Below are 13,527 nucleotides of genomic sequence, written 5' to 3' on the forward strand. Positions count from 1 at the left end.
AAAGGCCTTTGATAGAGTTGAGTGGCCCTACTTATTTGAAATATTAAAAAGATTTGGTTGTGGGGATAATTTCTGTCGGTGGATTAGACTTCTATATAATGAACCATATGCTGAAATACTGACAAATGGAACTATATCTAAACCATTTGAAATTAAACGGGGATGTAGGCAAGGGTGCCCTTTGTCCCCCTTATTGTTTATTTTAGCAATTGAACCGTTTGCCATTGCGGTGCGGTCTCATAAAAACATAACTGGTTTATCAGTAAGTCAACAGGAACACAGAATTGCTTTATTTGCAGACGATGTCATTCTTTTTTTGGAAAAACTGAAAGATTCTATCCCAGCCTTGTTGGATTTATTACACACATTTGGACGGATATCAGGATATAAAGTGAATACAGAAAAATCTTCATTAATGATACTTAACTCAGAAGAGAGAAAAAGTGCCGGAAATTCTTTCCAATTCAAAATGGTAGACTGTTTTACCTATCTCGGGATTAAGATAGTGCCATGTTTGAGAGACATTGTTGGAGCTAACTACACCCCTATGGTAGACTCCATCACATCATCTATAGATAGATGGAAACCCTTGCCCTTGTCACTTATAGCAAGAATTAATGTTCTTAAACTAAATATAATGCCCAAACTTCTGTACTTGTTCCAGAACATCCCATTGCCACTTCCTGCTAATTTATTCTCACACCTGAAAACAACTTTTGTATGTTTTTTGTGGAATAATAGACGACCGAGGCTACGTTTATCACTCTTGTACTTACCGTATGAAAGAGGAGGCCTCAAGTGTCCCAATCCACTTTGGTACTATTGGGCAGCCCAATTAAGAACTATGATGTATTATTTTACAGATAAATCCCTTCCGCCTTGGATGAATATTGAAAATTGCTCAGTGCCTCTTCCCCTTCCCCAGTACCTATACTCAGCAAAAGTCAAAATGTTAAAAAAAAAAGACAAAAAACCCTATAGTCAGAAATATGATTATAATCTGGTATCAGGTTAAGAAATATCTGGGTGAATCCACCTCTCTTGCACGCTTCAGCCCAATATGGGGTAATAATTTTTTCCCCCCAGGCAGAGCAGACCTTGGTTTTAGGAAGTGGGCTGACAAAGGTTTAAAGACAATAGGGGATCTCATGGGATCAGAGGGTGAGACTTTGATGTCATTTGAGGAGCTGATTGCCAAGTATGATATTCCAGGCAAACATCGATTTAAATATCTACAAGTGAGAAACTTTATTAGATCATCTCAAAATCAGTGTTTGTCAATCCCTCCGTTGTCCACCTTAGAAACAGAAATGATAAAAGATTGCTTTGGAAAGGGAATAATCTCCAAACTATATAATGTATTAGTAGAGGGTTCCCCTGAATCTTCTTTAGGAAAACTTAATGCCTGGAGGGAAGATTTACAGGAGGACTTATCCTCCGAAGACTGGGAGGGGGTATGTGCTGAAGCACAAACACAAACTACCAGTACTCGTCTCAAAGTACTGCAATATAATTGGCTAATGAGGACATATATAACTCCAGAAAAGCTTAATAAGTATAATGGTGATATCCCAGACTTGTGTTTCAGGTGTGGAGAGGAGAAAGGGACATTCTTCCACTGTATCTGGGAATGCAATAAAGTACAGCAGTTTTGGAAAGAGATCAAACAAGCTCTGGATACTATATTGGGTATACAGTTAGTCCTTGACCCTAAATTATTTATTTTAGGTTTATATCCTGGTGGACATCTTATGTCTAGAAAGATAATTACCGCCTTGGATTTATGTCTACTGCTGGCAAAAAGAGTCATAGCACTCTCATGGAGGAAGACTAGTAAACCAAAACTCATTAACTGGATAAAGGAATTGTCCACAACCTTACCTATGGAAAAAATTGCTTACATTGTCAAGGGGAAACTATCACTTTTTCAAAACATTTGGGGCCCCTTTATGCAATATATGGAAAATGTGGATCTTAGTACTATTGTGAATGAGGCAGATGAGGTGTAATTGTTGTTGGTCCTTTGCAGCTTCCTAATCTAATATATATATATATATATATATATTTTTTTTTTTTACTTGATTTTTAATGCTGTGTTTTAAAATTGTACATTTGAGTTTGTAACTTTGAACTATGCACAACAGTGCAATTGAGTTGAAGTTGAGCAACCCTTGAAAAATAGAGAAACTTGTATTTTTTTTTTTTTTTTGGGGGGGGGTGGTTGTGTGTATTTTTTATTTTTTTTTTTGATTAAGTTATTATTTACAGGTTATATATTTTGTACTTCCACCTAAATGTTGCTCTATCATCTTATAAATGTCTGATTTGTAAGGAAGGTCGATTGACTTGATTGTTTAGCTGCCCTGGATGTTCCCTTTGATGTAGAAGCAATCTAATCTCTGTATATTACTTTAAAACTCAATAAAGATACTGTTGGAAAAAAAAAACCCTTTTACGTCGGCCACAATAGCCTAGCGGTTAGTGCGTCGACATATAGCGTAACTGCGCTCAAAGCGATCAGAGTTTGTCTCCTGTTTCGAAATGTTTTGTTGCTCCCGCCCCCTCTCTTCACCCAATGATTTCGTGTCAGTTCTGCGCTATTCTGTCTCATTAAAAGCATAAAAAGCTCTTTAAAAAAAAGTCTGTTTACATGCATATCAGCTAATTGTTTATTATAAGAAGCACACAGGTAAAAGGCTGTCAATTATTTGAACACTTGTTTAATAAGTGACACTTGCCCTGCATTTTAAATTCTTTATTTGAATGTGGCAACATTTTTACTAACTTTTTAAAACTTTATTTGAATATGGCAACATTTACAACAATATTTCTATGAATAAATGTCTGACAGAGATCCCTCCCCTATCAGCCAATCACTGTATGCATAGTTAGTGAGCATGCTGACATCATCCATAGTAACGAGGTCAACCCTGCCCTTACTCTTAGCTTAAGACTTCTCTCAACTGCTTAGTAAAAGTTTGTTTAGCAGCTTTGTTAATAGGTTTTAAGAGAAAACTCTTAGCTAAAAACATTTACTGCTATTTAGGAGAACTCTTAGTGGTAAGATAAAGTGTTTTGTGAATACAGGCCCAGATTTATATCTCCACTTAGAACAGATGATACCTGTATGAGTCGGGTTCACAAGATATAAATAATTTATCAGAGTACACTGTAAAAAGGTGGTAACCTGATTTTGTAAGGGTTTTTACTAAGTTTATTAATATTAAATTTCACTCTGAAATTTGAGACACTCACCCAGATGTCTGTTTCATGTTGTGATGCGCTCATCTGCAATTCATATTAAATATTTTCCTGTCAAGTGTTGAATAGACATTTAGTAAGCAGTACGTGTATATGGTTTATGTAAATTCACTCTGGTGACATATGTATGCTTACTGGAGCTTTCAAAATCACAAATATACTATAGTATTTAGAGTCAAATGTGATTTTTAACACAAGAAACCATACTTTTGGTTTCTAATACTCACATTTCCACATCCATATTTATTTATATATATATATATATATATATATATATATATATATATATATTATGGTTAACGTTTATTTATAAAATATAAGCTGAAGCTCTGCCCCTTTCAATCAACAACAACAAATAATCTTCATGTCACAGTGTATGATGGATGCTGATGAGTTTTAAATGATTTTTTTTTTTCTAAAGCTGTGGCTGTTAGTCAGTTGTAGTAGTTATTCTGCTGGTAAGTTCTGCTTTATTTCTCTTCAGTGAGGAGGAGGTGTGTGATTCAACTTACAATGAGGATTTGCACAAGCAACTGATCATCGTTGAGCCAATAATACTACTCATGCTTTTGTCTGAATATAATAATAGAAATGACGTGATTAATTACACAGATCACAACATCAGACTTGTCATTCTCCCTCTCTTCTTGGTGTAGCTGTATTTTGCAACATCTGGAATCAGGGCCTCATCACACTAATTCATAAAAGTCTAATCAAATTGAACCTCAAAAATTACAGCTGCCAAGGTAAACTAGGCAAAAGTTGCCAAGGTAAACTAGGCAAAAGTAGAATCTCCTCAGTATTCACTGACTTCAAAATCGTAATTATTTGAATCTGAATCTAACAACCCATCTCATTGTAAGCATTTCATTTAAAAAAGCAACTTTTGCATACAGAGGATGTTTGCATGAGCAGCACAAGCTTCACTGCACTCAAAAAAATATTTCAGCCCTTAACTTAATTCAATTACGTACAAAATTTCCATGCATTTAGATTACGTAGTTTTAATTTAAACAAATCAATTAAACTTAATGTGATTCAAATGCATCAGTCTTACGTAAATGAAACAGGTAAAGTTGATGTAATATTTCCCAGTGTTAAACAAACCCTGCTCAGTGTTCATGTGTTTCCACACTACAGAGTGTTCAAGTAGCATTGACACAGTGTTGGAGTTAAGAAGATCATTATGTCATGATTGACCAATAATGATGAACACCTGCTGTTTACAAGCAGAATCACCGAAGGAAAGAGAAACACAAGAATCAGACACAGCCAAAGAGAAAATGAACTTAAATAACTGAAGACATTAAATCTCTGATTAAACAACTCCACAAACAACATTACAGATTGACTTGATTTCTGTCATATATCTATACATATTATTTGAGAACGTCTAAACAGAGGTTTAGATGTTTTATTTTAAAAAATGTTTCATTTGACCTCACCATCATGGCGAACAGGGTTTACTTTAGTTGGGCTCTTGACCCTTGACTTTCTTAGTATAGTTTTTTTTGTTGTTTGGTTGCTGTAATTGTGTTCGTAGAGCACATTTGTATAGCGCAAAAAAAAGGGGTCCTTATTAAGTGTTCTTGGTTAATTATTATTGATGTTGTAATCATTCTCAAGTGGTCTGATTTGCTGATATTGTTCAGTGGTTTACCTCTTAGTTTCATTATATTTACAGTAGTTGTATGAACTGTTACTATTACTACTTTAAGATCTCCAGTGTTACTTAGACACACACAGACATCAAGAATCAGCATATGAATCTCAACAATGGTGACATTCAACAGCTGCATGCTGGGAGTCATGGGTGAGTTTTATAATCTGCTGTTACCCAGCATGCAGCTGTTGAATGTCACCATTGTTGAGATTCAAATGCTGATTCTTGATGTCTGTGTGTGTCAAACTGATGCTGTAGATTTCAAGATTTAGTGTATAAGACAAACATCCATAATCGTTCATACACCTGTCGTAAACATTATGAAAATAATAGACTAACCACTGCATGAGATCAGTGCATCATGCCACTGGATGATAATGATTTAACAAACAATAAAAATTAACCAAAAACAGCTAATCAGACTTCTTTTTGGCTTTTTTATTTTGTTGTAATAAATGTGCTTCATACACATAATTACAACAGCCAAAAAAACTAACATTAAAAAAATCAAAAGTCAAGAGTCCAACTAAAGTAAACCCTGTTCGCCATGATGGTGAGGTCAATTGAAACTTTAAAAAAAATTAAAAAAATAAAACATCTAAACCTCTGTTTAGATGTTCTGAAATAATATTTATAGATATACGACAGAAATCAAGTCAATCTGTAATGTTGTTTGTGGAGTTGTTTAATCAGAGATTTAATGTCCTCATTTATTTAAGTTAATTTTATCTTTGGCTGTGGCTGATTCTTGTGTTTCTCTTTCCTTCGTTGATTCTGCTTGTAAACAGCAGGTGTTCATCATTATTGGTCAATCATGACATAATGATCTTCTTAACTCCAACACTGTGTCAATGCTACTTGAACACTCTGTAGTGTGGAAACACATGAACACTGAGCAGGGTTTGTTTAACACTGGGAAATATTACATCAACTTTACCTGTTTCATTTACGTAAGACTGATGCATTTGAATCACATTAAGTTTAATTGATTTGTTTAAATTAAAACTACGTAATCTAAATGCATGGAAATTTTGTACGTAATTGAATTAAGTTAAGGGCTGAAATATTTTTTTGAGTGTGCTTTGCACGTATTTATAACAGAACATGATCAAGAGCTCTTCTTCATCAACCGACAAACATGACTTTCAGCATCATCTTTGCCTGGACTCTGGCAGTGTTTTGTCAAGGTTTGGAAAATGATTTATGTTTGTATTTTCCAAAGATAAATGACTGTGTGAAAATATTTGACTTGTAATTCTCTTATCTTAACAGAATCTATTGGGCAGGTGACAGTGACTCAAACTCCCTCACATTTGCTCACTCACACAGGAGAAGTCAAAATTAAGTGTACAACTAGCAGAAATGATGCCTGCTGTTGTGGTGGTACTGCATGTATTATCTACAAAAACCTGGAGGAGCTCCTAAACTCCTTATTTATGGAGCAAATTAGCGGCAGTCAGGAACTCCATCTAGATTCAGTGGCAGTGGATCTAACAGGGATTTCACTCTGACCATCAGTGGAGTCCAGACTGAAGATACAGGAGATTATTACTGTATGAGTTATAACAGCGGTGGTGTGTTCACACAGTGATGAAGAGTTGTACAAAAACCTCTGTCAGTCAGAGTCACAGTGACTGCGCCGATACAGCTGAGAGATACTACAGCTGCAATACACAGAACACAATATCATTACAATCAACATCAATCTTGCATTTCTAAAGAGAAGTCAGTGTTTAAATAAGATCATGATGTTTTAGTTGTAATATATGATCCCTGTCAATCAAACTGAACAGACTGCATTCAGTCACTTCTGCTGTCTGGACATGATGCTTTCCTTTTGACACACATAAAGATTTAAAGTCTTACACAATGTCACAATGACTAATTCTTGGTTTATGTTTATGGATTTGGATTTGCCAGGAGACAGCAGAGGCGATGGTGAGGACTGGTGCAGAGGTGGTGGGAGAGGGAGGCTGTGTGGGAGTTTAGGATGCTCAGGGGGCTTAGGAACGATGTGTGCTGCCCACACACACCACAAGGCCACTCCCAGCACTGGGAGTGGGAACAACCTCCATGGTCGTTGTCATACAGGCAGACAGTTCAGGGAAGACAGATCTGCCAGTTCACATACAGCCTCCTTGGCCGAAACAGGACAGAGAGAGAGTTCAGGGCAGGCAGATGATGACGGGAGAAGAGCAGGTAACACGCAGTCCGCTGAGCTCAACTCACCCTCAGCTATGGTGCAGTGGACGGAGCTTCCCTCCATGCTCTCGCTGTGTAGAGAGCTACACACGTCTGTTTCTTGCTTCTCCAACTCACAGCTGCTCCACTGATTTGGAACATGTATCCTGACATGGACCTACGGTCATCTTGGTCTCCAGCCCAATCTGCATCAGAGAATCCAATGCATTCTTTTGGCTTGTCTTTTCTGTAGTAGACCTAAATTCAAGGTGCCATTTAGGTATCTCATGATACGTTTGACAGCAGTCCAGTGTTGCTTCACAGGTTTAGCACAAAATCTTGCAACATAGTTCACTGCGTAAGCAATGTCTGGTCTTGATCTTGTTGACAAGTAAAGTAGGCTACCAACAGCAGACTGAAATTGTCATCACTACTTCACTGTCATCAAAGTGTTTGACAAGTTTGTGTTAATGTCTACTGGTGTGCTTACCGGCTTTGAGTTTTCCATTCCAAATTTCTCCAGCACATTTTTTGGCATATGTTGTCTGACTCATCCAAATTTCTTCTGTTTCTGGTTTTTGAATGATTTTTCACCCCAAGAAAATGGGTAAGCTCGCCCATGTCTTTTATCTCAAGTGTTTTGCTAACATTTTTTTCACTTCCATCATTTGTTTATTACTGCATCCAGCCAAGAGAATGTTGTCAACATACACAGCAATAATTTCACCTGTTGCTGCAGTATAAATGCATGGATCACCTGTGGTCTGCACAAATCCCATTTTCTTCAGCTGTTCATCTAGAACAATGATCTTGGTGATTGCTTCAGTCCATAGATGCTGCGATTTAGTTTGCAAACTAGGTGCTCCTTTCCTTTGACAACAAAACCTTCAGTTTGTTGCATGTACACTTCTTCTTTTAGTTCTCCATTTAGGAAAGCTGTTTTGACATCCATCTGATGCAGCTTTAGTCCATATTGAACAGCCTGAGCAATTATTGTTCTAACTGATTCAAATCTGACCACTGGGCTGAATGTCTCATCATAGTCTGATCCAAACTTTTGAGAAAACCCTTGTGCGACTAGACGGACTCTGTGCCGTTCAAATGTTCCATCAACATCAAATTTGACCTTGAACACCCATTTACTGCCCACTGCTTTTCGACCTTTTGGCAGTTCTACCAGATTCCAAACATCGTTTGCATACAATGATTCCATTTCTTTCTCCATAGCTTCCTTCCATTTGGCCTTGTCTGGAATAGATAGGACATCTTTTACAGTCTTGGGTTCAGTTGTCTGGTTACTAGTAACTGTCACCCACACTGTTAGACATTTCAAAGGGTAATTAGAATTTACAGTAGCAAACTGTATTTAATTTACAGTTGCAAACTGTAGATGTTTTACAGCCAAATACTATAAAAGAGTCAAATTTCACAGTATACTACTGTAATTTATTCATTTTAATATAGATTTCAGTAGATTTTATCATTTTTATATTGAATTCATTTAAATTTATTTTAGTTTTGCTCTACATAGGTACAGTACTACTGGCATTCAATTAAAACAGACAATAATTACAAAATATCAAATACTTTATTTGAAACAATGCATGCATAACACTTAAAATCTTCACCATTTCTCCTGTCTTAGGACATTTTGCAGTGCATTATGTTGTATCCTCTGGATTTATCCTCGCAAAGAATCTACAGGCAACAGAAACATAATGGAGGAAAAGACATGCAGCCAAAAAATACACAGCCATCTGCAAAACCCAGGTGCTGCTCCAAAACGTGGCCACAATAACCTTTTCCACACGACAGTCAGATTTTCAGACTCTCCGATTAAATAGAGCAAAGACGGTTCTATAGACAATACGATGGTAGCCAGTGCGCGATCACTTTTAGCCATGTAACTTGCCATCTTACTTGGTTCTGATCGTGGAGCAACTTCTGTACCATTTACCAAGTCCCATAGTCCGTCTCTCATCAATGCCATCTGACATTGCACTTTCCACGTAGGATAGTTTGATCCGTTTAACGGAACAATCACCACTGTTTTGCATTCTGAGCTAATTTTTCTCGTCTCACAATCGCTCAGTATCTTCAATAAGCCTTTAAGCACCTTCACTGTAGCATTCTTGGCCCATAACCTGTTGATTTTAAATGAAGACTCAGAGCTCTTTTCATTCAGAATGCAAGAAACCTTTTATTTTCACTTTTTTCATACATCACGTCAGGGAAACATATATATATATATATATATATATATATATATATATATATAACAACAGCATCTCGCAGTGGTCACCACTTAAATTACAAGAAACACTGCTTAATACTTTAACAGCCCTTAACTAAGATGAAAAACATTCTGGTAAGAGTGCTTTCCAACATTCATAAGTCAGTTTATTCTGCTGAATTACTTACTGTCCTATTCTTTTTAGTAAATTGTTTTGTTCAGACGGTACTACTTTCAACAGAGTTGCAGTTAAAAAATGCTTTAAAAGAACCCACAGAGTACAAGTCCACCCTATTTCACTAAGGTTCATCCACTTGGAGATTTCTGGCCTTGTCACTGATCTGACCTTTGGCCTTTTTTTTATCATGGAGTTTCCTACAGTATAATTATATTTCATACACAGCTCAGTCATTTTAATTCACAGAAAAAAACCCTGCAGCTTCAACCTAAACTTATCTGAAATTATTTTGTTGATCTTTATAAAGTGATGATAAAAAAAGACCACATGAAAAGATTTCCCAGATAGCAACATGTCATTGTTTCAGTGTAGAAATTAACATTGAATCATTGAATCTAAATATTTATCTTGTCTGTTAATTATAACATAAATATAATAAATACATATAATAAATATGTTTATTTAAACTGTTTTCTTGTTGTTTGTTTGTTTGTTTGTTACATATATTACAATTATTATAAATAATATATTAATTAAAACTGATTTATTGGTTGCTTTAGTTAGCAGCACAATGATAGCAGCTCAAGTCCCATGCAAAAAAGTAAACAATTGATTCAAGCATTCAGAAGGTCAGTATGACTGAGAGTCTCAGTGTGAACTGATGAATATGAACAAACCTCATCTCTCCATTAGTCCAACTCAACTCACTCATTTCACAGAATAAAGAGTCAAAGAGTCAAACTCATATTTGAGTGATTCTGTTCCTCTCAGAATAGAGCAGCTCCATCAGCAGATGTTCAGATCCTCACAGGAGATTCATGACACAGTAAAACACACAGAGTCAACACAGAGAACCAATAGTGAATTTAGGAAATGTTTCAGTGTTTGAGGTTAATAATTTGATTACACAGAATAGTTTCATAATTTCCTTCATCTGCAGTTGTTTTCATGGTTCAGTGAGTGAGCCCTGACCTTTTCAATGCAAAAAAAAGAAGACAAATTATGAATCAAAACAGACACAATAAATATGTATTATCTGAATGAATGATTACCAAGTGACTTTTAACAGAATAAAATAAAAAAATAAAAAATAAATTTGTTAGTTTTTAAATATTTTAAAGTTTTAAAGTTTTTAAAGTAAACATTTAAATAACATTTCATCTATAAATATCATATAATTATTAATCAGTTCAACAATCAACTTGATCTCCATGAACACTTCCTTTGACAATGATCCATAATTCTCCCTTATTAAACACCTCAAAATCTGAAAAATTACTCTCAAAAACACATCAGAAACTGTCAAACATTAAGACTGTGTATGAATCTATGTTGTGAGCAGATGGTCTTTATTATCAAGTCTATTATCAGCCCAGCAAATTAACCATATTTTCCTAGAGAATCACCAGGATCTTTAAAGTTATTTCAGTGAGTTTACTAGATGTAAGTTGAAGATACATGTGGGGCTCTCAAACAAATTAACAAACAAACTGATACATTAAATTGATACATTCATTGTTTATTTTGTTTGTTTTGTTTTACAAAACCCCAGTTAAATAAAAGAACAATACATTAGTATTGTAAACTAATAAAGTATTTCTAGAACAATGTTGAGTGGTTATTACACACAGAAGCAGACATGAGCTTTTGGCAAATAGCTGATGATCATACTGGGACACATCCAGTGTAATTGTCTTTTATATGTCTTTGAGAATGAACAGACTTCAGGTAAATGATTTAAATAGTGAGAGTCACTTTGCATTGTCATCACATGCGTCAGTGCTCTGAGAGTGTTTATAGTGCTGTGAGTTTAACACTTCATGACTGACACTGTTTATCATAACAGACACAAGAAGTACAATGACATTCATCATCATCTTCTTGATCTTAGGCATGTGTTTTCAAGGTAAGGTATTGAAGGCATTGTTTTATTTAAATAGCTTCTTAGGTTTTTTTTTTTTTTTTTTTTTTTTTTTTTTTTTTCCAGAAGTTCAGAAGTTTAATTGAACTTTTAATTGTTCTTCAGACTCTACAGGACAGGTGACTGTAATTCAGACTCCAACAGAGAAACATGTTCAGAACGGACAAACAGTCACTCTGACCTGTAAAACCAGCAGCGCCATTGGACGTCAATCAGATGGTCACTGTAAATCTTGTGTCTCCTGGTACTTACAGAAACCTGGAGAAACTCCTAAACTTTTAGTGTATTACATTAAAACCCTCCAGTCAGGAACTCCATCTAGATTTAGTGGAAATGGAGCTGATCATGGAACTGATTTCAGTCTGACCATCAGTGGAGTCCAGACTGAAGATACAGGGGATTATTACTGTATGGCTATAAACTACATAAATAATAACTGGATGTTCACACAGTGATAAAGAGTCATACAAAAACCTCCATCAGTCAGAGTCACAGTGACTGCACTGATACAGCTGAGAGATACTGCAGCTGCTGATGAGAGGGTCATGAACAACACAATTACACAGTGAAAATATTATTGAAAACATATTGAAAATCTATTATATTTTAGATAATATATAATATATTGAAAATATTGAAATAGTGAACATTTGTGTTGTGACTGTCTATGCAACAAGTGCCACCACAAAGTTACCAATAACAATTTTCCACAATTTTCCATCATTCAAAACTTTCCAGCAATAAATAATTCACTTAAAGCTGCAGATGTTTGCACAGAGAACAGCAGAAACATTCAGTAACAGCTGTGAGTGACACAGATACTGAAGGACACACATCAGAATGAATCATTCACTGTGTCTCATCACAGAGTCAACAGTTGATCAAACATTCAGAAGGTCAGTATGACTGCTGAGAGTCTCAGTGTGAACTGATGAATATGAACAAATGTCCCAGGTTACGTATGTAACCATGGTTCGCCGAGGGAATGAGGTGCTGCGTCGAAACGCTTTGGGGAACGGGATGCCCACGCCACGAGACTTTCAAATCCCTGCCTAGTGTATATCACTGAGCACAGCAAACAGAGGAGCCAGGAGTGGCATGAATATGGAGGCCGTAGAACCTCAAGTGAGTGGCGTGGACCAACCCGCAGCGTTGCATATATCAGAGAGGTGTACTCCTGACAAGAAGGCCCAGAGGCCGCCATACTCTGAGTGGTGTGAGCCTTTACCCCCAAAGAGAGGGTGAGGGTGGGGGTGGGGGATCAGAGGACTCAGGGATATGGAATAGCAACCCAATCACCACATAGCAAAGCTACACCTGGCCAGAGGCCTCAGCGCACCACAGAGAAAACATGTTTTTCCACTGATTGACCACCAAGAGGGGAGTGGAAGGCAGGTACTGTACATCATCGGGGCAGTCTCATTGAAGAAAAGTAACCGTTAAATTGCACAGTAAAAAAAAAAGAAATTACAGTATTTTACACCTCACAAGGAATAACAGTCCCTTTTAATATGGTTACTTTTTTTAAATAAGACATCCTTGATGATGCATGCAAACTACAAATGCGACCTCCGGAGGGCGCAGCCTCCGAAATGAGATGCAGCAAAAGACATTGCACTCCTGTTACACGTCTTGTGTACAGAAGACATCAAGAATCAGCATATGAACACAAGTGAAGAAGAAACCAAAACAATAGATGCTTCCACATGTAAACGATCATCAGACATAAAAAATAATCAAAAGCGTGTAACGTTATGGAATAAAATGTCAACCCATGAAGAGGTAATAATCACTGTCAAGGTTTGGGGTGTTGATCAACTCCATGTATGTTTTAATTATCATTCTGAATCTAGTTCAGTCTTCTTTTTCAGCATTTTGTTCAAAATATTATTATTATTATTATTATTTATTTTTTTTATTTATTTATTTATTTTTTTATTTATGAAACTTACCCACATTCAAGTGTTTTTTTTTTTTTTTTTTTTTTTAAAGAATGCATGAAGCTAGAATAAAATGTTTTTGTTTACAAGCAGATGCCCTGTTCTGTCTTTCTGTGTTTTGTATGTTCAGATATTCATATAACAAAATAT

The 13,527-nt window shown here is 36.0% G+C and overlaps 1 pseudogene and 1 gene segment (V, D, J or C); both read left to right on the top strand.

Moving 5' to 3' along the window:
- Nucleotides 1–6,062: 6,062 nt before the first annotated feature.
- On the top strand, nucleotides 6,063–6,515 carry LOC127157973 (immunoglobulin kappa variable 3-15-like; annotated as a pseudogene).
- Nucleotides 6,516–11,354: 4,839 nt separating this feature from the next.
- On the top strand, nucleotides 11,355–11,892 carry LOC127157978 (Ig kappa chain V region K29-213-like). The segment is given in 2 exon segments: nucleotides 11,355–11,422; nucleotides 11,543–11,892. Coding segments are annotated over 2 exon segments (396 nt in total).
- Nucleotides 11,893–13,527: the final 1,635 nt, after the last annotated feature.

Source organism: Labeo rohita, unplaced genomic scaffold, assembly GCF_022985175.1.
Source record: "Labeo rohita strain BAU-BD-2019 unplaced genomic scaffold, IGBB_LRoh.1.0 scaffold_129, whole genome shotgun sequence".
Lineage (NCBI taxonomy): Eukaryota > Metazoa > Chordata > Actinopteri > Cypriniformes > Cyprinidae > Labeo > Labeo rohita.